The 27,611-nt window shown below is 38.7% G+C and overlaps 2 protein-coding genes across 8 annotated transcripts; one reads left to right on the plus strand and one right to left on the minus strand.

Annotated features, from left to right (window-relative positions):
* Window positions 1–744: 744 nt before the first annotated feature.
* Window positions 745–3,485, plus strand: LOC115685456 (light-harvesting complex-like protein 3 isotype 2, chloroplastic). The gene is made up of 3 exons (XM_030610538.2): window positions 745–1,413; window positions 2,840–2,977; window positions 3,070–3,485. Exons 1-3 carry the CDS (start codon window positions 774–776, stop codon window positions 3,318–3,320), a joined length of 1,029 nt encoding a protein of 342 aa, XP_030466398.2. The 5' UTR covers window positions 745–773; the 3' UTR covers window positions 3,321–3,485.
* Window positions 3,486–4,236: 751 nt separating this feature from the next.
* Window positions 4,237–27,611, minus strand: LOC115685417 (uncharacterized). Of its 7 annotated transcripts, none has more exons than XM_056304458.1 (35): window positions 27,354–27,607; window positions 26,954–27,047; window positions 25,632–25,726; window positions 25,017–25,528; window positions 24,701–24,911; window positions 24,293–24,604; window positions 23,724–23,871; window positions 23,389–23,526; window positions 23,006–23,087; window positions 20,890–21,176; window positions 20,691–20,804; window positions 19,877–20,106; window positions 19,249–19,497; window positions 18,412–18,567; window positions 18,006–18,143; window positions 17,648–17,890; window positions 17,113–17,240; window positions 16,402–16,525; window positions 15,581–15,742; window positions 15,347–15,494; window positions 15,101–15,201; window positions 14,460–14,621; window positions 13,311–13,358; window positions 12,771–12,878; window positions 11,829–11,903; window positions 10,851–10,901; window positions 9,113–9,256; window positions 8,902–9,032; window positions 8,584–8,671; window positions 8,338–8,397; window positions 7,989–8,241; window positions 7,200–7,354; window positions 6,980–7,050; window positions 5,023–5,179; window positions 4,237–4,676 (listed from the first exon to the last, which is right to left on the minus strand). In XM_056304458.1, the coding sequence occupies exons 1-35, from the start codon at window positions 27,540–27,542 to the stop codon at window positions 4,512–4,514; spliced, it is 5,529 nt and encodes a 1,842-aa protein (XP_056160433.1). In that variant the 5' UTR covers window positions 27,543–27,607; the 3' UTR covers window positions 4,237–4,511. The 7 variants fall into 7 exon arrangements, with proteins under 7 accessions (XP_056160433.1, XP_030466353.2, XP_056160434.1 ...); XM_030610493.2 differs by having other exon boundaries at window positions 7,200–7,351; window positions 27,354–27,605; XM_056304459.1 differs by lacking the exon at window positions 11,829–11,903 and having other exon boundaries at window positions 27,354–27,608.

Consider the following 27,611-nt stretch of genomic DNA (forward strand, 5'->3'; position numbering starts at 1 on the left):
ACCTGTTAATGCAATTCTTCATTTTTTCCCACTGATTGAACTATGTTAAGGCAAAGTAACTTGATTGCTAGATAAAAGGGTTAATATCATGAAAAGCTACAAATTAGTACACATGTGATAAATTTACCCCAAATTAATTTTCTGATCACCAAAAACGTCAAACTGGTATAAATGTGACAGTTGACTCTCTGTTAGTTTTCGCTAAATTTTACGGTCAAATTGCTAAGCTAGATGACACGTGACAATTAACGGGTGTACCAATTTGGGGTTTTACCCTTCGTTTGTTATAGGCGTATCGATTTGTGGTTTTTTCGTTATATTAATCAAATTTAACGGAAATTAATAGATGATAAACTTGTCGCAAGTGTACCAGTTTGGAATTTTTTGTGGTTAAAAAATTAGTTTTGAGTATATTTGTCACCGGTATATCATTTTGAGGTTTTTCGTGGTATTAACCCTAAATAAAATGCATAATTGATAGATTACTCTACCACAACGAAAAGACACTCAAAAGCAACACATCAATTACTTATCTTTTGCCGTAGTAATTAGCCCTTTATTTCATCACCCGAAAAGAGCACGCGAAATCGATAAACACGAAAGAGCCGTGACCTATTCAAACGACTCGGTCCAATAATAACATTTGATATGCAACAAATGCCAAGTATGACCAAGCAATGTAGTTTGCCAAAACTAAAAAAAAAAAGTGACATGTACATTTCACCAAAACCGAGAAGAGACCACAATATCAGCTTGCTTGAGTTCTTGAGTAAATGATTATGTACACTCCTACACGTGAGCCCGCTCCATTCCAAGCTAGCTTACAAAAACCACAGTGGAAGAGCATCGTTCAACGAGAGGCTGAGGATTGGCTCGCGGCTCACAAACTCATCGCACACTTCCCATACCAGTGTGCTCTCTCACTCTTCCCCTTCTCATGCTCTGCCTCTCTCGTCATTCGCGAGAACCATAAGGAAAACAGCAGCCACCGGAAGAAGAGCAACACCCAGATGTCCATTTCCATGGCCTTGTTCTCTCCCCCGGCGCCCAACCTCAGGACCCTCTCCCCTCGCTCCCTCTCCAAACCCCGCCTCACCCACAAACCCTCTCTCTTTCTCGGGCCCAAAAGAGCCACCTTTATCACCATTCATGCTTCCTCCGATAATGGGTCTGGGGCTGTCCCGTCGTCGGCTGTGGCTGTGGAGGAGGAGCCCAAGGTGGCCGTGGAGCAGGTGAAGGAGCCGGAGAGAGAGAAGGAAGGTGCTGGGTCTAATGGGTCTGTGTCCTCTGCTTCTGGCGAGGAAGCCGTGGTAATCACCAAATTCAAGGATTCAAGATGGGTTAGTGGGACTTGGGACTTGAAGCAGTTTCAGAAAGATGGTGCGACTGATTGGGATGCTGTCATTGATGCTGGTGAGTTGATCGATCCTTTTTTTTTTGTGGCTGTATCTGCTTTGATTTATCTGGTTTGAGCGTGTCTGCTCTTCAGTTTTCCATATGATTATGCTGAGTCTGTCGAGTTGGTGTCTGGAGTATTTTGAGCGAGTGGACCCACTAGTTCAATTAGCTCAAAAGGTTTGTGTTACTTGGAGGGAGTGAAATGTGGTTAAGTTGAGTTAGTGATTGAGCAAGTGGGTTGGTTTTTAAGGTTAATGCTTAGTCTCAAGAAGTAAGTGATAACTCAGATATGCATGGTGCCTCTCTATGAAGTTTGTTTAGAGGAATTATAAATCAAATTATATGCCGCCCCCGAAATTTGTCGCTGTTGATTCTGATTCTTCTTCTTTTCTGTTTTGTTTACAGCACTGGAATGTTGCTTTATTATTCTATTTCATGAGCTTGAGATTTTAGGGGAAAAAATGGCTTTGCCATTCTAAGTTGCAGCTGTAGGAAATGGTGGTCTTGAAATTCAGTGATGCTAGACTTTGTTCTTCAAATTTATGACTGTCAATTAACGGCGGTTACCTCTTTCTGTGTAATAAGTTTTTTATGTTATCTTGAAGTTTATGAAATAGCAAAGCAGGCTAAAGTTGAAGGCTTCGTATTTGCTAATCCAGGACATTTTGAATCATGAGAGCTTTAACTCTTCCCTGATTAGTGGCAGATAATGTGAACTTTGCACATTCTAATGGGTGCTTTTTTATCATACTCTTGTTAACGTGGCCCATGGAAACATTGCTACATCATATTTCTTGCTAGAGCCCCTATTTTAATAGAGTAACAGCGTGGACAATGCTCAGCATCTTTATCTTCCTTTGAGACTGTAGAAACTTTCTTATTTGCCGATGCACTTAGATATGGGTTGAGGAACTAGTCAATTACTCATGTCAAAGAGAGAACAAACTTGTTCCAACTGCAGTTCATTATGAAAAACTAGCCAGCGTGTTTTATTCAGTATTATGAACAAAGATTACTGGCAAGGACGCACACTTGTGGTATCCACGAGGATTATCTTCCAAAAAATACCTTAAACCACAAAACTTTGTTCCTCGGCAATTAATGTAGTAGCTCTTTTGTAATCCCTCAGGTTAAGATGGAGGCCAAAAGAGACCACCGTCTGCACTGTTTTTTGTGGTGACTGGTCATGGAGGCAAGCTAGAGCTTCCTGTCTATTAAACAAGCTTTGTTCCGTATGATTCCCCAGTACAGTAGACTTGTTATTTTGACCTAGCACTTCAGTGCTCCATGGAGATGAAGCTGTTTCACGCATCGTACTTGTCATTTCTATTCGCTAGGACTCTGTGATGTTCGGTGCCCATCTGACCAAGCTTTGTAGAATATATCACTTAATCCAGTTGTTCATAGTTATTTTCTGAATGGTTGTTGTGTATACTTTCAGAGGTTAGGAGGAGAAAATGGCTTGAAGACAACCCCGAATCATCCAATAATGACGACCCTGTAGTTTTCGACACCTCTATCATTCCATGGTGGGCTTGGATGAAGAGGTTCCATCTCCCTGAGGCTGAACTACTCAATGGCATGTTCCTGATCTCTTAAGAAATGCACTATATGGATTCCGTCTGCTTATGCTAAACAAGCTCATTCATTCATTGCTAATCCTTTGTGCAGGTCGGGCAGCAATGATAGGATTCTTTATGGCTTATTTGGTGGATAGCTTGACCGGAGTCGGTCTTGTTGACCAAATGGGAAACTTCTTTTGTAAGACGCTCTTGTTCGTAGCTGTAGTAGGAGTTCTGGTAATAAGAAAGAATGAGGACATCGAGACCATAAAGAAGCTTATTGAGGAATCGACCTTCTATGACAAGCAATGGCAAGCGTCATGGCAGGATGATAACTCTGGCAGTTCAAAGAATGGCTAGTGAAAAATCCATGGTTGTTACCAAAAGAGAGCGTTTCAAGATCACTCAGCATTTTTGCAGTAGAATGTTTTTACCTTCTGTTGCGTGTTTGAATATGTTGCAGTATAACATTGTGAACTGATAAAAGTTTTCAGGGGATGAAAGTGTGACAAGCTTTAGTTGCAACTTCTAGTTTTTTTTTTGACAGCTGTTTTTAAATCACAAACACCATGACCAAATAGCATATCCTTTTCCTCGTGGTAAAAACTGTCTTGTATAGATTGCTCAGTCTTGCATCTATTGATCATCGACTTCATTTACAATTCGACAAGTTTGGTCTGCTGCAGAAGGCATCAAGCATCTACGGCAGGTAGCACTACTATGAATCGGAGCAGAAGAATGATGACCTGTGAAATGAAGTGAGGATTATTCGAGAGAACCAACGACCATGTATAAGCCTATTAAAGACGTCCGAGCCCGTGATTGTCTTATGACCACAAAGGTACCCTACACAACGCAATTTCCGTGATTGTGTCTTATGACCACAAAGGTACCCTACACAACGCAATTTCCGGGGAACATAACAATAGGGATACTATGGTTGGTTGCGAGAATTACTTGGGTTACGATGAGCAGTTCCGTAGTGCAAAATGAGGGAAATAAGATAACCAAAAGGGACAAGGTAGAATGCTGAAACACTCAGGAGACTGATACTCACAAAAGAACTTATAGACTTGAATAGGAATGTTAAACATAAGATACCTGACAAGGAACTATCTGAAGCAAAGACACAAGCCGTACCAAAAACAATCCGTGTGAAATTCTCCCTCCCTCCCTGTATGAGCATGCAAAAGTATGTTTGAAGGGGAAGGAAATAGAAAATTTGTCCTTTTAGAAATCTCCATCACTCTCTTAAACGCAGAAGAAACAACCAGGCTTGAATCAATTGTTACTACATAAAGAATGTTGGCCTTTTGGCCATTTCTTCCATCCTTTACATTGCCAATATTCCTGGAATGGTGTACATGACTCAACTCTCCTCTTTTAACCCAAAGTACGCGGGATATCAAATCGAATTACAACAAAATCTCGACAACGAATTTGGGTTGTCTAATTTGCAAAACTCCATGCATTACATTGAACCAGAACTGGCACTAGTCCAGAACCTTCGTGCACTGTGGGAGACATCACACACACATACATTCGTTGGAGCTATTTAGATCTCTGCTGTCTAGTGTACTCCCAAAGGGCGATGGCACCACTGACGTGAACATTAAGCGATCTAACGACTCCCAACTGGGGAATTTCAATGCAAGCGTCCAGAATATGAATAATATCCACTGGTATGCCCTCTTTTTCACGTCCAAGGACAAGGACCTGGAAATAATCAAATAAGCATTCCGAAACTGAAAATCTCTTTACAGAACATAAACTGGCTTAACAGTGCAAAAGGTAAAAAAAAAAAGAAAAAAAAAATCTTCATTTCACTGAGAAAAAAGACTTCATCTATCTTCTACAAGTGACAATATCAAATCTTTGTTCCCTTCATTTCTTATTTTTTTTCCCTTCCTGAGAAGTTTCTTCAGTATGCAATGTGACAGGATTTAAAGAGAGATATAGTTTCGTGACTTCTAATAAAAAAGATTCAATGGCTTTCTCCTTCCTTTGTATAGCTTCTTAGTTTCTTAGAAAATTTTAAGTGAATCCCTCAGTTTCAACTTACCGTGTTTGTGGGGAAAGCATACTGATCGAGAGGGACACTATTTGCCGTTTGTTCTAGTCCCAAGATGGAGAAGCCTTCTCGCTTTTTCTTGTCCAAGAAACCTGTCAAACTTCTTACAGGGACTTCTATGGTAGGTACCCACTTCTCTGCAGTGACACTGAAAAGAAAAGACAATGATCACATAGTGAAAAGGATTTACAGAAAACATTTTTACAGATGCTCCAAAAGCGTGTACATCAAGCTTGTATATAACTGTGTCAAGCACCAAAATCCAAATCACAGTTTAGACCATGGTCACATAAGTCTCTTGGACTTTTATCTCAGGACTACCTTCCATGGATGGAAAAAGGACAGGTTCATTTAACTCTTCATGGCACAGTGACATTCCAATTTTGATATGACTATTGAGGCTTCCTATGCATGATGACCCCTTTCTCTTATGCTCTATGGGCACATAAAGGCAAAGGTAGCACTGCACTAGGACTAGTGATGTACAAAAGACTTAAGTCGGAACTAGATAAGTTGGGGAGCACATAGTATATATAGCATTATTTATAAGCATCTTTCGGGGAAAATACGAACCCATTTCTGATTCAGTGCAGAGCTTTTTTTCTTCTGCCAAAAGTTCTATCAAAAAATTTTATTTTTTTTGGTCAGAAAAGTTCTATCAATTTGAGTAGCATAACACGTACTAAAAGGTGAGGGGTGGAGGACAATAAGAAGATTAACACTGATCAAAAGCCACATTGCAAACTACGCTTATTAAAGGACCAGTTAAACATGCTACAGCTTGGAGATCCTAGAGGTCTGACAATGTACAAGCACATTGAGCTAATACTCAGTGTAAAGCTCAACAATGAAAAGAAAATGGGACAGATTTGATTATATTTAGTGAACATAAATGCTCTCTTATTAATGGGTCAAGTGTAAACTAGGAATGCTGGTTTTCCATAATGCATTGTGAGTGTTTATCTAGGTTTTTGTCCAAATTGGACCCAGTGCTCTTTAAAATGTGTCACCGGTAGTGCTTCGGTTAAATTTGGCTGTCAGAGTGCTGAGTTGGCAGCAAGAAAGTTAAGGTGGCAATCTGAGGACACATGTAACATTATTATTGGTATCGGTACCTTTGTTGCTGATGTGGTCATGAAAACAAGAAGAAAATTAAAAAAAGTTTGTGTTACAAAAATAAAAGAGTAAAAAAAAGTAGACAGTTGCTGGACCCCGCCGCCACGATGGACCACTAGGGTCCTGCCCACTCAGACGACCAACACCATCGTGGTCACGTGTCGTGGTGGTGGTCGTGTCTATCGTGGTGGTGGTCGCGTCTATCGTGGTGGTCGATTGAGACCACTGTGACAGAGAAAGAGCTAATCGATCTCATTGCCGAGGCGGCCACCAGCAATGGTGGTGTCAAATCTGAGGCTGGAGGAAGACGTAGAAAACAAAGGGCAGAGCTCAAAATATGGCACCACCACTGTGATGGTGCTCAGGCAACTCCATCACGGTGGTGGCAGGTGACGCCAATGGCAGCAGCGCTGTTGGCGTCAGCAAGGACACAGCGCCTGTTCCTTAATATTTTTGTGGGCAAGGTTAGAGAGAGTGAGAGAGGGAGAATTTTGCAAAATGCAGAAATATTAGAAAACCATAAAAACCAGGTCAGCTTTTTTTTCCCTATAAAAAGTCTATGTTAGCAATTTTAACAGCATTAATGCATATCAGCAAAATATGCCGCCGGAAAGGTGCAAGGACGAACAGTAGCAAATTCTAGAAAGTACAGAGACCATTCTGAAACCAAAAAAGTAGAGGGATGGTTTTGAACTTTCGGCAAAAGTGGAGGACGGCTAGTGCCATTTCACTTTTGTCTAATAATCAAAAGGCGTTAAGAAACAATCAAACGTGACTTAAAATTCTACCACGCGGAATTGTGATATAGATAGTAGCAAACTACAGTCAAAACCTGATGAGTTGGAACTGCTTATCACGTATGATATTAGCATCTGCAATGGCCAATCCAGAAGCCTTAAACACCTGAACAAAAAAATTTATCAAATAAGGAGAAATTAACTTCTGCAAAATGACCCTTACCAAAAAAAAACTTCTCCAAAATGACCACAACATATGAAATGCTCTGTATTCAATATAATGAAGATATTATATCACCGGCATGTATAACTAACCTCACATGTCCGTGCCAACCCAGCAAGATTTGGTATGCGATCAAGCAAAGATGCTACAAGGATGATATTTTGTCTGCTAGCTCTGATTTTGTCCATGGTCTCAATGCGTGTGCGGAACATATGATTGACAAGGTGATCCTCTTGCTCCATTTCTGCTGGATACGGAACAAGTTACTGAAGTTCCAATAATCGATAGACGAAATGGAACCATACAATCCACAGCAAAAGTTGACATGTTTTGTCAGCAAGGCAACAAACAGACTCACATAATAATGATGCTGGTTAGAAGAAAAGTAACATCATAAGTGTCACTTTCAAGTGGAAGTAACTGAAGGTCCCACAATTTTCCAATTGGTACTTTTCATCGCATTCTTTTTGGGATGGTCCATTGAGAAGAGGGATTATAGAATGGAAACTCAGGTTCAAAGGAACAGGGACACAAAAAAGACACAGTATAGGACAATAACAAAAGATATGAAGTCCTTTGCTCTTTTAGAAGACTTGATGCATATTAAGCATGACGACGTTGTTAGAAATTTCGAGCCAAAAGTTTAACCTATATGATGGAGGGCAGTAATATGAATATAAGACACAGAAAATTGCATCAGTGAGTAAAATGGGATACTTTAACACCCCTTCTCAAGTACAAATGAACCAAGAAACTTTAGGACTCCATGTTCAAATGCAGGATAATTTGCCAAAGAGCAATATCTTAAATATTACCAACATCTTGATACTGTTGCATTATGACAAGAGTTTAAGTATCAGCCCTTTACATCGAGACTTTACCTGAAAGAAGTTTGTTCATCTCATCAAGGCCCAAGAACGAGCTCACTAAAGGGTCTCCTTTCTCATGTTTGGCAAGCGTAAATTTTTTCTGGAAGTTCGTCAAAACATCTCCAGGTGGCTGGCCAAGAAAAAGTTCATTGTTGGTGCTAGATGAAACTTCCTGATGGTTGCTATCTTCATCAATACGTAAGCTCTCGTTTTTTATGGCAACCAAATCTTTTGCCATGGAACATCTCAGATCTCCCCGGACGTCCTGCATATATATATATCATGACTAGAGTTGCCGGACGGGACACAGGTAAAGCAGTATCCTGATTTTCCTTTTAGAAAAGCTAAAATAGGCACGTACATTTAAAAAACCGAGCACTTGCTCCATGAGGGACGTAGGAACACATTCAAATTCGAGTTCCTGCAACAATCATAACTATATCAATAAACAAAGCAATAAACCTTAACTTTTCGTAAAATCACTTATGGCTTACAGTTAAACACGTGCCACAAAGTTTTACTCATTTATCATACATTTGAATCAATTAATTATGCCAGAAACCCTCTGAAAGCTTCTATTGATGAATTTCAAGAAAGAGAGACTTACCTCAACCCGATTGACGAAAATTCCAGAAGGAGTAGCTGAAACTTTGGGATCATAGGCATCAAGATATCCTTCCATTGATGATCGTAAACTGAAGAAGGAATAATACAATATTACATTTGAGAGCTTTTGTCACATATATTACACATTTGAAAATAAATTATCCTTCTCAACATATTATATGACTGAGTTCATCATAGCATGGAATCCATGTACTCATACTGACAGATTTTTGTGTCAACTTCAGAAACATCACAAGAGGAAATTCATTGCTGAATTTTCAAAATAAAAAATATACACTAACACAAAGCAATGTCATACCGTGCACAATCATGATTGTTAGTCAGGTACTCTTGCAAATCTTCTAAGCATTTTTTCTCCAGAGGGACGTACTCAGAGGCTCCATGACCAGCAGGAGGAAACAACTTTTGTAGAACTTTATACACCAACAACTGTGTGAGATTTCCAACAAGTCAATCATGCACTTTATGTAAATAGAAGTAAACATAAAAGAAAACTTTATCTGCTTCACCTGTGTAAATCCGCGTAAACTGTGATGATGTGAGGTCAACAATGGAATTATAAGAGGAAGTAAATCTTCCAAATGCCTAAATCGAACATCATTAGATGTGTGTAGAAGGATATTAGCTGCTATAAATACATATGAAGAGAGTGCCTGCAATAGAGGAGATGGCATTAATTGATTAATGTATGCTTGGACCTGTTCATATCCAAAGAGATGTGCAGCAAGGATTGGTACCCATAAACACATCCCATCTGATATGGAGAGCTGTGAAAAAGGTTCATAAATTTTTTTTTGACAGAAAAAGGTTCATAAACTTAGTGCACTTGTTTCGCACAAAATCACCGCTTTGTAAAACATTTTCCTACAAATATCACCTATATTGTTTACAGAAATGAATGAATGCAAAACATTTTCATTGATGATGAAAATGTTTAGGCATAGATTGTTGTTGATAATGAAAACATTTTCCATTGACTAATTTTTCTAAGCAAAAGAAACAATCTATTTTAGGAAAATATTTTCCAAATCATTCATTTCCCGTGAAGCAGACAGACCCAAGCCTTTTCCAGGAAAAAGAAAAGAATCATTTCATGCTGTTATGGCAATGAAAGTATCAAAAGCCTACTTTTGACTACTAAAAGAAATCAAACAAGTGCTATCTTTCACCCTATGCATCCCCTGCCTCATGAAAAGCCTACACGGGATCATCCTAGTATTTCTCCCGTCTTCTTCCCGTTTTTTATCCTTGGGGCGATATCCGCAAAGATTTTTGTGTAATGGGACAATTGTCCTCAGAAGTCGAGGTTCTAGTTGATGATATGGTTCTATTTGATAGTTACAGACAAAAAGGAGGTTATGATATGCATATGAAAGATTTTTACATATTAAGATTTTTACTGATAAAGAAAATAACAGCTCCGATGCATCCTATGATATGCATATGAAAGAGGGACACATTGGTCAAATTCGAGTGATTCCACTAAAGGAAAGCCTGATCCAGATAGTGAATGGATGCTCTGCTTATGTCAGTAGTTTCCCTTGTGCTGACAAATAAGCCACTTGATTGTTGTATCAAAGTACTAAAGCCTTGTTGCTTGGAGTTAATTTGATATTCCACTCCGAGATTGAATAATCTAATTCTATGGACAAAAGCTAATTTCCTCAAAAGAACTCTATCAGCGTTTGCTTTGCCCCACTGTAGCTTTATCTTCTATCAAGTGCTCGACTTCTGCATATTCTTAAAAGTAATCTGCAACCTTTGCTAGCTTTATGGATATCAACAAGCAATTTCCTCAACCTTATGTTAGTAATATTATCCAAATATCCATCTCAATAAAATTTTCACTGCAAGTGGCAGTGATTTCTTCTGATTATGAGGTTGAAATAAAAGGGATGTTATTAGATGAAAGATGTACCACAGAACATGCATTGCTATTTGTTATTTTTATAAAAACAATGAGGGGAGCAAAAGGAAATACCAAAATGTAGCATTACTAAGAAGGGTGGATCACTTTCAGACATATAGATAAGTAAATACAACACAAAGTACTAGAACACAAACTTAATAAAACCGCGATACGCTGAGAGAAGAAAGTTCTAAAGAAACTATTTCAGCTGACTTTATTTAATATGAAGCCACCAAAGGTTAAAGATAAGTGAGTTGCTTCTGTGACAATGAAACTAGTGTGTTTGTCAATTGATGTCGTCATATTTTCCCTAGAAAACATCATATCACATCATTTACCTGAGGCCTCGCATTGTGGTCTCGTAAAATAGGAACCAATTGCTCCCTCACCTGTAATTAGGTACAAGTACCAATTTTAAGGATACCTCTGTGTTAATAGAACTGACTAGTGTGTGTAAAAACAAAGAGCATTGTAGCCGCTGGAGGCTCCTAAACTAAAATGCAAGAGAAAAGTTGTGGCGATACAAAATGTTGCAAACTGGACTTTGTACTAGGATTCAATGATCAATTTACAGGAATACTCCCAGTCAACTTATCAATAGCCACATCAATCTTTAACTTCTGACATCAAAGCTCAAACCAGTCTCCAATGCGCCTCCAGAACACAAACTAATGGTTCATTTAATTGACTTCCCATGCCACTATCAATAGAGTTTTTTTTTATCTTTGGCCTAAAAGCAAGCCCACAGAAAGAAAAGAACCACTAGAGGATCAAATGCACATATGACTTTCCAAGATATTTATCTTCAACACATGCATATCTCTTATTTCTCAATGAAATGCAGTTGAACGTTCACAGAGCACATAATTTCTTTATCACTTATTTTATGCACAAGTTGGTATACACAAAGCCAGTAGCACAGTACCACGTCTTGGGAAATTTCTATATAAATGTGTAATCCTATGGCCATTGGTTTACTTTTTGATAATTAATGGAAAGACATGGAGCAAAAAAGAGTAAGAGGCCAACAAGCAACACCAAAATAGCATAACAAGGTGGTCATGTTATTAGACAATATTTCTCTCAACAATAAAGTCAAGGTCGTCTTCAAATTCAAACAACCCCCCCTGGTGAAATTATATTATTAAAGACATTCAATTGAGAAGAAAAATTTTCAGCATCTGAGCTGAAGTATATAGCAAACAATATCCAATATCACTATCATGAAACAAAATGTTTTTCACTCAGAAAGACATATCACCTTACATGTGAAATTCATGGATAAATTTTATTTAAAACCAGTAAAAGGTCCTCACCAGGGATGGGAACTTTAGGTAAACATTAATGGCAAATGTTTCTAGGTACTGGCGAACTGCAGGTAGATTGTTACGCTGCAAGAAATAAGAATAGATCACTCTTGAACTCTGGAACATCGACAAGGATAAGTGTAAGAGACACAGTACAGATGCAGATGGAAATGGACTTGATATCAGACAGAGACAGGTTGAACAAGTCGGACACCAAAATTGTCCGATCATTAGTTGCTGTTTATTTATCCTCCCGGAAGTTAAGAAATCTGTTTCTAAAGGGTTATTGACTGCTGAAGAATAAGGAGACAAGCCGCAGTATTTGGCTCAAGTATTAGGCAGGCAGGTCGACCTACTCATGTTCTAGCCAACAGATAATATGCAGAGAGTTCAGCAAAGAGGACTCATTAATATTTTGGTACTAATGTACTAAAACAGATTCTTTTTAATAAATATTATCTTATGTGCGAAAGTAAAACAAAGCGGACACTTAAAGGAAAGTATCCATCCATACACAAGAAAATGAAGCTGTTTCGCATGCTTAATTGGCACTCAAACAGAGAAGCAAGTGCACTTTACTAAAGAAAAAACCACCTAACCAATACATTTTGTGGAAGAAGACTTGGGTGCCATAGTTCAGTAGTCGTCAAGTGATTCATCGACTAGTACCCAAGTACTGATATAACTAATACACCGAACTTGTGCGGATGAGTTGAGCAGGTGAATAAGCATACAAAATGTATTGTTAAAGCACATGCTTGAATCAAACCAATGAAGAGATTGAGTATAGTGATTTGGGTTGCTTCTATTTGGCTTGCCACTACTTTCTGGCACCAACACATAGGATGGGAATAATGATAAAAAGGGTTTTATGTCAACAAAATGGGCCAAATGCTATGAGACATGCATATCAGACTTTCAAACATGACCACTACATGGTCATAAACTTACATATAGGCATATGTGTAAACTTCCTGTAACTTGCCCCACTATATCTTGACTGACAAATCTAGTCAAGACACATATCATCTGCCAAGCACGTATTTTGCGCCTATGAATCTGCTAAAAAATAACCAGGGGTCAAAATAAGGGGAAAAACAAAATAAATATCCTCATTAATCAACATGATCCAAGGCAGAAAAAAGGATGAAATGTTGGCCCCATCGAATATTCAATTATCAACACATTAGATCACACGGTATGCAAGTCTTTCATTCGCCACTAGATGCAAAAGGAGAATAACTATTCAAAAGTAGTTCTTGACAATAATGAAAAGGTAGTTGAGCAAGATTATAAAGGAAACCTTTTAAATATGTTTCTGACTTGCAACATAAGTATCTCATCAATGAAAGCAGCAATAGTAATCCAGTAGAAAAAGTCAAATTTTCTAATCAAAATTTTAAAAGGCTATTAACTTAAGAATCATAAATCTGCAGATTTCCACAGCTATTGTTTTTTTCTGAAACAAGAGAAAGGGATAGCAAAGCACACCGCACTGTACTTCTTATACAGCTCCTTTGCAAGATCCTTCTCGTTAACCTATAACAGAAAGCAGCAAAATGAATGCAAGATTTTGGAAAGTAATATATAAGTAAAAGAATGTCTAAATTGCATGAGGAATAAAGACTACTGTCGATAGTCAGGACCAAAAGACCACAATAATACATAAGCTATACTTAGTTAATACTCCTTCCCAAAGCAGGTATTCTTGAACGGTATGAAGTTCAAAGTCTACAAATGCTTGTGGAGAACAAACCAAAGAGAATTTCCCACGATTACTATGATTCCATAGTTGCAGCTACCACATAAATCCTGAATGGGAAGAACAGTACACTGATCTGAGAATTAAATTGTTATGGGATTGGAAAGTGATCTCTGCGTTAATAAGCACCTAACCAAGGTACTAGCCGAATTCTCACATGTACATGTACATGTTTTATTTTATATGTGTTTGTATTTCCATCTATCCATCCAACAAACTGTCTATCTCTATAGAGAGTGTGCACAGTAGTGATATCTACGTCTCAATCTATCTAAACCTAAATTTATCAATCTAGAGCTAATTTCTACACCACATGAGCATAATAGTAGAGAACTGTATATATAGACCTGCGGGTATCTATATCTAGACGCACATGTACACACATCCACTAGTGTGTGCACTCATCACCCATGCAGACACGCACACCATGTACCAGGAGTATTCGATGTACATGCTACTCTGACAAGTTTAAAGAGAAAGGGAACACCGGTATTACTGTTTGATAGAGATAAGAAGTATCATATCTTGGTAAAGAAAAAAACTATTAAAAGAGCTTACATGAGCTAGACATTTTCTACCAACGGAACCAAAGTAAAATGACTAAAGATCCACGACCTGTAACCTACTGGCAGTAAATAGCAGAATTGGAAAAGAACAATGGATTGCTTAAATGAAGTGTGAGATATTGCATTGCCAAGTTGAACAGTCATCGTGAAATTATGAATCCACCAGCCAATGGAAATAATAACTGATGGGGATGAAATGGTTGAAAAAGCTACAGTTCAAACTTTATTGAGAACCAATCCGGGCACATGCTGTCCGATAAAATATAACACACGCAAAGCAACAATTTAGGAGGCTTAAAAAGTAACTAATACCACTGCATCAAGGAGCTCTAGCAGAAATAATTTGCCAGCATCAAGAGCAGCATGACAATCGGCATTCTCCTCAGTAGATCCAACCTTTTCGGCCAAGTCAGCGAGTTTGCAGAAGAGGACAGCAACAGAAACACGAGCATACAATTCTGTATTTATAAAAGCCTAAAAAGACAACCATATTTGCCAGATAAGTGTTCATACCTGGCATGGCAAGGAAAACGAATGACGCCTTCACCATCCATTCCATTATACTTTCTGGAGTTTGGATTGCCAATTTTATACAATTCGACCACTTAAAGCATAACCAGATTTTGAAGTCAAACGTAATTTCTTTTGATAAATCTTCATGTTAGCAGCCACCTAGCCAATCAAATTCTAGTTTCTTTCAACAAAATTATCATGCTAGCAGCCAGCCAGCCACTGTAGCATATTAACAGCATCCGTAGTGGAAGGACTTTATTGTAAAAATCCTGCAAATTAAGGACTTGATTGCAAAAGGAGAGGTTGTAGGACCAAAAACACAAACACTATAAGTTAGAGGACCAAAAATCGGCTTGTCCCTTTGCTAGATTTTTGAATGAAATGGAAGAAACAGGGGTCTAACTCCTCTCTTCATCCGCACCAAAAAGTGTATAACTTACTTCAGTCAACTCAGCGTCAGGACTCTTTGCCAACAAGGACACTTCAAGCTTGGCATCATTATTGTCAGTCATTTCAGATTCAAAATCCTCATCAAATGCGACTGGGGAAAAAGAAAACGAACCATATGTCAAAAAGGATATCTGGCCCCACATACAAACAAACAAAGGGCTACTTTTAGCAGATTTATAATTCATGAATGCGTCCCAAGAAAAAAAGGACTTAGACTTCATGAGAGATTAACAAACCAGAACCATGGAGCGATAGAAGCTTCAGTTCCTTCATGTAATACTTTAAGGTTGTAGGATTTGAAAGCCAAACTCCTGTTAAATGCAATGCTGCTAGACGAATTGTCCGCGGACTTTTCGTGCCTTCCTCAAGAACCATTTCCACAAACTGGTAAAATGAAAGGATAGTAGCAAACCATTAATCGGCAGCAAGAAAAGCACACCGTGCGGGAGAGAGAGAGACCGAGAGCAGACCCATTTGAGAGGCCCGCATCCACTCTCCGTCACATGCATGCTCTCATCGTTGAACAAAGAAGGATGCAGAACAGATGATAAAAGTGCAGAAATAGCTGCAACCCTTCTCTTGTTGCAGCTGACATGCAACAACCATGAAGAACGAACCAACTGCCACATCATCTGCACAATAAGAGAGGGACGTGAATGAATGAATAAATCAGGAATATTCATTGATGCTTGATCCACCCCCCCCCCCCCCCTCCCTCCCACCCTCTTTCCCTTCCTCTCTCCAACACACACACACAGAGTCACACGCGCAGAGAGAGAGAGAGAGAGAGAGACTGTGCACTCAGGCAAACCCAAAGTATGGTAGTAGGCTAAGAGCTCCCCAGTTTAATCTGCCCATCAGTATGAACAATAAACTGCTTGCAAACAAAAAGGTCTCTAGATAGAATAGATTTCAGTTTCATCTTTTCTTATTCCTTCTAGAACTCAAAGATCGTTACTATCTGTTGCGATTTGACCATTAACTGCAATTGCTTACACTCAGCAATCACCAAAATAAAATAATATTAATACTAGAAAAATTGCTCATGAGAGTTTGGGTTTCTCCAGTTTTGATCTAACAGAAGGCATAACAGCAGGTAATGTGTTTTTCAGTTGAGAAAAAAAAGGCCAAAAGTAGTTCTACTTCAACAACACAATAGGACTTAAGAAAAACTTTCGTGTAAATTAGGGAAAATAACTCTAAATGACCAAACACGATAACTCAAACCAAAAATATAACTGTAGCTAGATAACAACGCCAAAACTCACTGCAAAAGTTAAGGAACTGGAACCTGGGTATCCACACCAACAGATGGGGAAAAAACTGAATCCAATCTACTGGAAGCACACAACCCCAAAACCAATCTGAGTGACCTTAGCATAGGTAGAACAGAATCTTCAGCAGCATTTTCAAGACTGCAAGATCATTTAGAGGGTTCAACAAATGAAAAGGAAAAATAAAATTCAGAAAAGATTCATTATATAATTTCTGTCTTGGAGTTACAAACAATGGAAAAAGGGACATAACCATCTCATTTTGAGTTGCAATAGCCAGTATCCACAGGTCTGGGTTCATGTCAATCAATCAAAAGGTCTTACTGGTGAGGAGCTGTGGATCACGCTCCACTATAAAGAAATTCTCAACCAACAACTTGCTTTGGCATTAACATGTGTTGATATTATATGTTAACAGTGGGATAATAGAAAGAAAAACGTGAAATTTTAGGGAAAGAAAATGTAAATCGTAAGACTTTCCTCCAAGCCTGCCTAGTCCAAGGCCAGGATGTCTGGGAAAACATAGGAGGATAAAGAGAGGAACCAATTAAACCATGAAAAATTTCATTTCCTTTTCCCTTTCTCAATTTACCATATCAGAATTAGCTTCAGATATGCCCAGTCTACTTCAATTTTCTTATGATATGTGTGTTCACAGAATCAAAGCAACACATATACCTATGCTTAAAGCTCATTATAGCAATAGCCAAGAAACTCTGGATAGTTACCTTTCAACAAGGTCAACAAGAATCTGGCCGAGTGCATCATCTGAGAAGAAAAATTCATGTCCTCTTACTTGAACTCCATCCTTACAAGCATGATAAGGCATTGACAACGTAGATTCTAGGCATCGCCACTAAATCAGTTAGAAATCCATCAGTATTAAACTCTTTTTTTGGTAGACGTATTAAACTTTCACTTTGAAATTGTCAGCAATTACAGAACATCAAATGCTTGTTAACCCTTGGGATCATGTAAAATCCTAAAAATGTAGCAGTAGAACCAAAATTAAGGAAATGCATCAGCAAAGAGCTGTCTGACTACATAGACTAATAAGGCGAGAAACAAATATTAAAATGTTTCACTACTTATCACCATTTTCACTTGGATGTAATATTATGTGCAAGTCTGCAAAAAAAAAAAAGGCATGGTGTGGCCATTTTAAGCTACTCTTACGTGCAATCTACATCTTTTTGTCCATCTTTAGAAATAAACTCTAAATGCTAACAAGAAAATGACACTTCATTGATGATAAAACTTCACCTTCCAATTAATCAAAACTGCCCGTCGTGTTCGTGTCAGAAATCCCAGAGCAAGAACAGTATTTATCTTGTGTAGAAAAGTAATAACCAAGGAATCTAAAAGCTGTTCCTCTTCAGAAAGCGGTGCATGAGTTAAATCCTTTCTCCAGATTATATTCAGAATAAGGGGAGAGAAAGCCGACACCAATGTTCTGAGGGCAGAAGATAAGGCTTCACAAGCTGCAATATAGAGTTCTGCCCCAGTCTATTCTGGGGCAATGGTATAAGTAAAGTTGAAGCGGGTACAGACAGATATAGAAGTAGATTATTGTGGATAGCACACTTAAAAAGCAAAAGAAACCAAGTAATTTAATTAATACCTTTGAATTACAAGCTGAAGCTGATAAAGTTTTCCGCAAAAAATCCCACAGAAAGTCAAAACAAATATTCAGTGAAGCTTCAGTCCTCATCTGTGCACACCACAAAGAGATAGAAGCAACAGCCTTGACAGATGTTATCTGTGAAACAAGAAAAGACACAAAACAGAAAATGTAAGAAAGGCACGTTCTTAAAACTCTCAAACTATTAGGACAAAGAGTGCTTTTTTAGTAAAAAGGTACACCAGTTTTGAAGTTAAAACTATGGAAATGTTCTCATGTACCATAACAGTCATAGTTAGATCTCATTGAAGAGTTAATTCTCCACGTATATAAGTAATAGCGCATGGATTACTAGCGTTAGTTTGGCTGTAGAACAAATGTTACTCAAGAGAGCAAAGGATTTTACAGCCTGCAGCACTAAAGTAGTGATGGAAGACGACAAGCGGCGCTGACTAGGGCCTCCGAGCTTTCCCCGCACAGAACCAGGCAGGTCCATGTCCGCTACCTCACAGCTAGACCAGAATATTGAACAAGACATCTTAGCATATGCAACCAAATCCTCCTGCAAGACAAAAAGAAAATGTCTCAGTTATAGCAACATCATTTATAAATCTATCACAAAGGTGAAGAAACAAAAAAAAGTATTGTGCCATTGCCTCATAATACGAGACCAGAACAGGGGGGATACACATTACATCACGATTTTGAATCAGAACAGAAATTTCAAGAAATGACAATCTATTCACTCTATCAATAAGTAAGCCAAATCTGGCGTATCATAAGGAATTTACTTTTTCTATGGACTCTGACATATTGAATCAACAACAGTTCTTGAATGAGGTATTTAACTCTAGGAGTGAATCGAAAAAAAAAAAAATCTTTGTTGCTTCTACCTCCCCTTTTTTATTAAGAGAATGAATCTTTTTATCGACGGATCAGACCAAAATGGGTCCGAATCTCCTATTTGAAAGATCCAAAACCACAAATAGTGGTATTTGCCAGTAACAACATAATGGACGCAGTTAATCAATATAGATGAATCCAAAATCTTATTCAAATCCACTATAGCACCTATGGGTACATAAGAAATGTATGGAATCGATTCTTTTTAATAAATAAATCCCATCGCAACTTCAAATATGGAATTTAGAGGGATCAAATAGAAACTGATACTTTGAATCATAGAACTATAATGAGTTATTTAATCAACTAACATTTATCAAATCTTAATCAGAAATAGTACCAGAATAGAAAGGAAAAGGCAGAGAAACTTTCTATTTTCCTCAAAAGTGTATCTATTATTCAATACACCCACTGTATCAAGAGGGACAGGTGTAGATTTTTTTCCAAAATTGCTGCAAAATTCATCAGTTTTTCCCAGCAACTCCTGAAGCTCCAGAACCAAGCTTAATAGAAGGATGAGATACTTCAGAGCTAGCCAGTTGGAATTATTGCTTTGGTTACATATGTCAATGCCATGAGTTTTGATGAACTGCAAAACCAAAAGAAAGCAAATATTAGGAGCTTGTTTTGCAAAATGATCAAAAACAGTAAACAGACTGGCATTAGAATAGTTTATAATATATATCGAAACTACAATATCATTACGTATAAATGTAAAGCCTCGTCTGAATATTGTCTTTGAGTATATCTACAAAATAATTTAAACAATCAGCTCACAAGCGCATCTCAGTGAAAACCCATCTATTCTGCAGAAGATAACATATGGCGGACACCATTCAATCAGGGACTGAGTCGATAAGAATGTGATAGTAGCTAGCAAAAGTGACATATTGCAATCGCATGGGTAATGATAAAAATTACCAAAAAAGAGCATTAGAATCCAATAGTAGCAGCAATATATGGCATACCATCAATACTGGCTCTAACTGATTTTCATCATTTGCAACAAGAAAAAGCACCATAGCCCACCGTCTTGCTTCATATTCCCAGGCAGCGAGTTCCTCATCATCACAAGTAAACATAGTACCAAGAGGATGACAAGAATTTATGAATCTTCTAGGGAAGTCTAGAAGAATATCTAAAATCTCCGTCCTAGGAGAACCCAATAGCCATTCTTTTATTTTCATGTGCAAGGGACCTGAGAGAGAGAGAGAGAGAGAGAGTTATGCACATCTATGTTGGGCATGAATGATTGAATATTACGAAAAACTACTTAGTACTTCCCGCATAATTTGAACATGTATCTACACAATATACGCATCTACATGTATGCATTATACGCAAACAACTCGTATCTCTACTTCTGTTTCTTAGACAATTCACTTGCAGAAAATAAAATAACTGTTAATTCCGCATGGATCATCAACTAACTACTTATAATTTCTTTCTCAGAAGGCCATGTCTTATTGTCTCAATATGCTCTCTAAAGCTACTAAATTATCCACACTAAAAGTAATTATTATTGTTTCAATGTTCACTACCCCGGAGCCATTTACTATATATTTATATCCCAGTTTTTGTCTGGAGAGCCATTTGCCACTGATTTATATCCAACTCATTGGATAAGGCAACTTGATGACGACAAAGTATCTAACAACGCTATATATATAAATACTATTTTCAGATCAAACCAAACATTGATGTGTTCCAGCCACTGGTGGAAACATTAGACTAAAGCAACGTGTAGTAAGGGAAGAATATAGCTTGTGCAATACAACTTACCACCAATATCAATGAATTCCCGAGGCAACGTAGAAACAAAGTGCAGAAGCATCTCAAGAGGCACAGCACCAGAACACACCACTGAGGCAGCAGCTTCGAGTATCTTCCCACAAACTGAGTTAACAAAACTTACTTCATTAGAGTACTATAGTTGAAAAAACTATTCAACATACTATAATTACTTTGAACAAATACGGACCTTGAAGACGATAATTTGGATTAAAATGTTGTTTGCAGCTTTCAACAACATATTTCAGAACATCCAGAATGTCTGCTCCATCGGAATGAGGCAAATCCTCTTCAGAGTGTTCCGCTTGATACTTGTCAAGGGAACCATTTTCAGGACACTCTGACTTGCACCTATCACCCACCACAATTCTACGAGCCACTGAAGCAATGCATTCAGAAAGGGCCATCAATCCAGCTCTACCAAAAGATTGTTGCTTAGCAAGAGAAGATACATTCCTCAGAAATTCCACCTGTGTCCTGCAACCGCCTTATGGATGAGTTAAGCATTTGAACTACTTCTAGTTCCCGAAGCTAAACTCAAGTAACCGAAAAATACCAACTAAGTTCAAAAGCATTCTTGAAAATAGAGGTAGAAGTCAAATCATACTTCCTCACTTGTAGAACTTTGAAAGCGAGAAATAGCAAAGTCATGATCATCGGGCAGTGCAGCTTCATATACTATTTTTTGTTTGGGTAAGTGAGTACATAAATGCATGAGCACATGAAAAACAATCATTTAGCGAAACTGCTAAATTTTCTAGAGCTATTTTTAGGGTTAACGCCATAATACAAAATGATCAATTCAAATGTCCTATCCGTACAAGGAAAACACCTTGAATTTACATCAAACTAACCCAAAATACAATGTACGCAAAAAAACTACAAAGAAAACCTTAGACATCATTTTGTCCAATTTCATTTGTTAGTATCCTGTGTGGTGTCCAGCCAAAAGCATGCTGTTACGAACAGTTACACATAACAAGGCAAACATGGTAAAAGCAATCTTAAAATATCCCACATTGCTTGTTTATAGGTTTATATAAGTCTTATATGCATGTCTTCTTCCACCTAATAGCTTAAGCTTTTGGGTTAGAGCCACATTCCACCCGAGCTTTATTTCAGGAGTGAGATACCTATTCCACGTATCATATTCTGTTCAATTTGCACGTGAAAGAGGGTCTTAAAGTATCTCACATTGCTTGCTTATGGAGTTCACATAAGCCTGATACGCAGTTCCCTCTAGCTAATGGCTTAAGCTTTTGGGCTGGACTTTCTAACAAATTGTAAGGTTGGGTTGCATATTAACTAAATACTATATATGTTGATGAACTATTGAGGAAACCTTATAATTTATTATTTCAAATTTATTTACCTAGCATAATGTCAGTGTCCTTCCATATGCTATGTAGCACGGACACGTTCAGGAGGCCAACGTGTCAGTGTCCGACACGCTCCGACATGTTCCGACACGCGGTCAACGCGCCGGACACGCTGCCGATACACGAGTCTGGAATCCTGACACGCGATTCCGACACGCACGGGGTCAATTTTATAAATTTTCAAAAAATTAGGGGTCAAAATGTAAATTTATAAAAAAAAGAAAAAGAAAGAAAAGGGTGAAAGAAAACCCTAGTCTTCTGTTCTCATCTTCACCGTGCCTTCACTCGTGCTTTGTACTCCCTCCTCTCGATTCGCGATTTCTCTTCTTTGCTCGAACCAACGACGTCCGCCGAGGAGGAGGCCTTGAAGAGGAACACCGATTGCGTCTATTTCCTCACCATTTCTCATATACTTCCTTCGCATCCTCCAAGCTCCAAACCCCCGAATCCCCACCCTCAGACCCTGAACCCATTACCACCCTCCTCCGTTTCGTGGACCAAGAACTCCTCCAGCAAACGGCTCCACCTCCTCTCCCTCCCAGCGCGCACCATTTTTTTTATTATTTATTTTTCTAAGACACGAAGTAAATTCTAGGCTCTTTATTATTTATTTTATTTGTGGATTTAAATCAAATTTAAAAATAATAATTTATCATGTATAGATAAAAATATATATTTAATATACAACGTGTCGGAATTCTCTATTTTTTGAGAAATGACGTGTCGCGTTTCGGTGTCGGTGCTACATAGGCCATGTGTATCAGAAATTTATCACACGTAAAGTCAGAAAATGGTTAAAGTTGCAAGGTTTAAAAAACTCCCAAACAACTGTGGTTACTCATTTCCAGATAAAATAATTTCTGGCTGGCCAAAAAATAAATGAAATAAAATATCTTTATGAAAAAGCACCTTTCCAGTATAACATACCTTACATTCAGGTGACCAGTATATTGGTATAGAAACTTTGCAGCACCTTCGATTGCAACTGAAGAATAAGCTCCTTTTAAGCCTATAATTAGGGAGAAAGAAAAAGGTTTCACTTAGCTTTAACAGTGTATATTCACATGTAAGGTTGCTAGCAAAATGAGCAAATATGCACGCATAAGCACGTGGGAACCAACTCGCACATGCGATAGCAGGCGTATGCCATTTACACTAACACTGGTGCACCAAAGCACATGCACACACCTGCAAACCCCCCCCCCCCCCCCTTCTCTCTCTCTTTCCCTTCTCTTCCCGATAATAAGTAAGTGAGAGAAATGTGTTTTCCCAAAAGCAAAGCCCTCAAGTGCAGTAAAAAAAACACTAACCAAAATTCTTGTGGTGCACAGGGTCATTCAACCCTTGCATAAATGGACCAAGAACAAAAGACTCAGGTAGAGCTTTAGCACAGCTTCCGTAGTTCTCCCATTCGATGCCCAGAAATGACTCCATTATCAGGCATCTAACTGTCAAACCATCGAAGACACGGGGAAAAGAGATAAGCCACTGCACACTAATTATTAATAAGCTGTACTCTAACTGGAAATAAAAATAATCCACTTCATTAAATAAATCATCACCACACATGATATTCTGACAGATAATTAGCAAACAACTTCATCTATTACATTCACTAAACCTGCATATCACATAAAGCTACTACCTTGAGGATTATCATGAGAGAAACCCCTTTCCCACAAGACTGACAACCAGTTAGAAAATTCGCCGGAAACAACATTACAACCAGTAGCTTCATTGCCAGAGTTTCCAGAATTGTAATGTGAGCCACAAAAATGAAGCAACGAGGATACCTGCAAAAAACCTATAAATCAGCACTGATTACCAAACAGCAAACTAGTCTGATGCAAGCCAAAAGTGATAGAAAACAGCAACAAAGGTATAAAATTAGCATAGGCAAAGTCAAGTTTATTGCAGACATGAAAGAGCAACTTCACTGGAAATTCAATCACCAGAGGAAGACAAATTTACTGGGATAGATATATTAAGGAAACCAGGAGAGGAGGTAACAGCAAAAAGGACGATAAAAGTCAATGGCTTCGCTTGTTAGGTCAGTTATGTGCATAATTCTTGAGAATTACTAAAACAAAGTGGTGTCACCCAATAAATGGGGGATACACCAGAGACAGACAGAGTCTTGATAGAAGGTGTAGAGAGATAGAACCACCAATTGTAGAACTGTATCCAAGTAGAAAGCATTAAGAACCAACTGACCTGGTGATTCCAAGCTGCTTCAACCAAGTGAGTGCCGTATTCTTCGAGCATCTCATAAAGCAGCAAGAATGCCTCCCACTTCCACCTACTGTCAGGTAGGGATTCAGACAAATTGCACTCTTTCCCTACGCCTAGTGACCTGGCTTCCTTAACAGCCCATTGCTCCCGCTTTGTCAGAGATCGTGTATCGGACTGCTTATCACATGATTTTTTATCTAAACCACCAAAGCAATTCCGGTCCTCCTTATTCGTGCCTAGAGCAATCTTCAATATATGTAATGACTGTTTCCTCAGAAAACCTTCCTTATCAACCTAACCAGAACAAAAGTAAATGAGAACGATAGGGAAAAGAATGATGCTACTGCACCATAAACATGTTCAGAAATGGAACAAAAGTATAGCTAGTACCAAGCCTCTTTTCATTTCATCCCAAAATTCTTTTTCACCCCTGATATCAAATTCTTTGTCTCCATGTTTGGTGTCACCATGACCACTTTTCTCTGTACATGCAGAAAAAGACACATAAAGAGAGAGAACACGGTAGGCATCTCTTCTCTCTAAATATCCAAGAAAAAACAGTGTTCTGCAACACTTCCAAATTTTTTCAGAGAAAAGCCTCCTGGATGACGAACAACCAAAATGTTAAAACTGGAAATGAAAAGCGAGTGCAGAAAAATCATATTGCAAAATCATGCAATAAGATAAAGCAGTAAGACATCAGCACCTGGAAAGTACACATATATCCCCATGAACTGTGATCTTCAAGCAGCTGCAAGTCAAAAATGCTTTGAAAATTATGGGGAGCAAGAGTAGAATCGCACAAGACCGATGTTCTGAGCTTAGCAGAAGCAATTGCTCAGCCACATTGCAAAGATCGTAAAGCAAAGCACCAGTAAACTTCTCTTCATAATACTCGTTTTCCAACTTCATTTCTGACTTTACAGATGCTTGTTCATTTTGTAGAGCAGCATTCAATAGTTGAGCAAGAATGTGACACGATAAGGTTAACGTAAGAGACCCAAAGCAGGAAAGCTTCTTTTCATCCTCAATTACTGAGTTTGTTACATTGTAATCATCATGGATTGAGCAGGTTCTCCATTCAACACCATGTGACCCGGGTTTCTGAGACATCCCTATGGAGAGGCCAATGGATCTTAGAAGAAAAGGTACCAACGTGACCTCAACAACTCTCCATGCGTTTGTCTCGGTCACAACTTCAAAGAACGAATCCCCAATCTTTATGACAGTATGCAAAGCAAACAAAATAGCACCACTCAGTCAAATGAAGAGATACACTAGAGAAGAGAGTAAAATCAAGACTAGTATGTACTGTTCCTACCTGATTCTGAATTTCACAGTCGAAAGCGTGCACCGTCTTCATGAGAGGAATGAAAACTCTCCATACATAAGACCGCAGAACATCATGAGTAACCCCTGTAGAACAAATAAAGTCAGCAAGCCAATCTCACGCTTTCTTCCTATCTATTACTTTTACCTGACTTTTATAAAGGACGAAGAACAAGTGGCATTCTCGGCCATCCATCCTTTTCCTTCACTCAGTGAAAAGTTTAAATTAATTTACCCCCTTCCATTCTTTGCTCAAAATGTACTTTTTCATTGCTTGACATCCCTTCCATCTTAATCCAAAGTTCAAGGCCAATCCATGTTGTAACTTTGTTTTTAAAGGATACCAACCAAAAATATTAAGATTTTGGATTTCAAATTGTTGACATTGCATCAAAGGTAAAATTCAATTTGATATACTCAATTTATTTTTTATTCTATGTGCAGATTCTTGTTCATCTTACCCAGTTCTTCAACTCTACATGCCTTTCATCATCAAAACTGCATGTGAGAGAGAGTTAGAGCTATCCCCCATATCTTGCTTATGATACTATCTTGACCTTATATGCATAAACCTGCCTCAAATAATAGGTCAATTCTCGGTTGGAATTCTTTGACACATTTCTTCCCACATTATCCCTTCATCGACGTTGAATGGAGGAGTGCAAATACTTAGTCCATTATGCTGAGCGGCCCATCATTTTGACTCATTCCTTATCCTTTCCATCACAACCTAAATTCACCTCATTGACAAAGGATCTAAACATGCCTTCCAATGCCATGTTGAGCTAACTGGAGCTCCGATTAATAATATGGAATGGTATATCAGTATATGCCGGGTATACAATATCAGAGAAGCTGAAGAAGCAAGGTGAACAGATTTTTTAATAATATATTTTACTTACACAGATTGTAACAGCACCTAGCCAACATTATAAGAGTGCTTATTCAGGTCACTTTGCAAATTCATCAGGATTTCAAGGATCCATTGTAATTATGGAGCATGAAATGCAGAAGATTGACAGGAAAGCAAGTCTAGCCCCACTTCATTTCCAAGTGAACGAATACAAGTAAGGTTACGGGTAGCAGCCCCGTCAACAAGATTTATGCAAAAACAGACGCTAATAGGTAGCGAATGACATTTGCCTTGCGCTGACAGATGTCATGACAACTTCAAGAACACTAAACAAAGTCAAAATGATTCACGTGGTGTCGAAGGATTAAAAGAGCCAACAACAAGCGAGAACATCACGCAATGTTTCCTTCATCGGACAAATGCATACAGCATCTGGAAATGGAAGTCAGGACCGAACTCACCGCGCTTCTTAAGGAGATGACACAGTGCACACACCAGAGACGCAACATAATTGCGGGCCTCGGAGTCCAGATTTTCACCGTCCTTGATAACATCCTAACAAAATTAATCACAGACAACAAAATCAACCAGCTACTCCAATGGTTTCGGGCAAAGACACAAGCTAGACGGGCAACTCCAAGCTCGCGCGAGACGGCTAACAACCACCTCAAAGCTCAAGCATTTAACCAAAAACGCACATAGAAGACAGTTAAAATCAGCAACCAAACAGTTGCAGCTACTCCGCCAGACGAAGCAGAAACTTCCGACTCCGCTAACAAAGACGCATTCAAACCCTGGTCCCACAAAACCTCACGAACCCCGCTAAGAAGTCTATTTCCGTATAGAGAGATTTGGTGATACCTTGGTGAGATCATCAAAAGAATCGAGAAGCGAGTTGAGCAGCGACGAAGAAGGCGTCCCGGTCGACGCCAGGATGCAATCGAGCAGAGGCGGGACAGCCGCCGGAGGCACCCGTCTGAAGCTGTCGGACAGCGAGTCGACGACGGCGTCCGCCGCCGCCGCAGAGCCGCCGCTCTCCGCCGCATCCATTTTCTCGGCTGAGCTCAGCTGCGCGCGGGGTCAAGTCGGCGGAGGTTTTCAAAGGTGTACGGTGTTCCG

This window comes from Syzygium oleosum, unplaced genomic scaffold (assembly GCF_021117445.2).
Source record: "Syzygium oleosum isolate NSW1041296 unplaced genomic scaffold, Sole_v2.1 Sole_v2.32, whole genome shotgun sequence".
In the NCBI taxonomy this organism is placed as follows: domain Eukaryota; kingdom Viridiplantae; phylum Streptophyta; class Magnoliopsida; order Myrtales; family Myrtaceae; genus Syzygium; species Syzygium oleosum.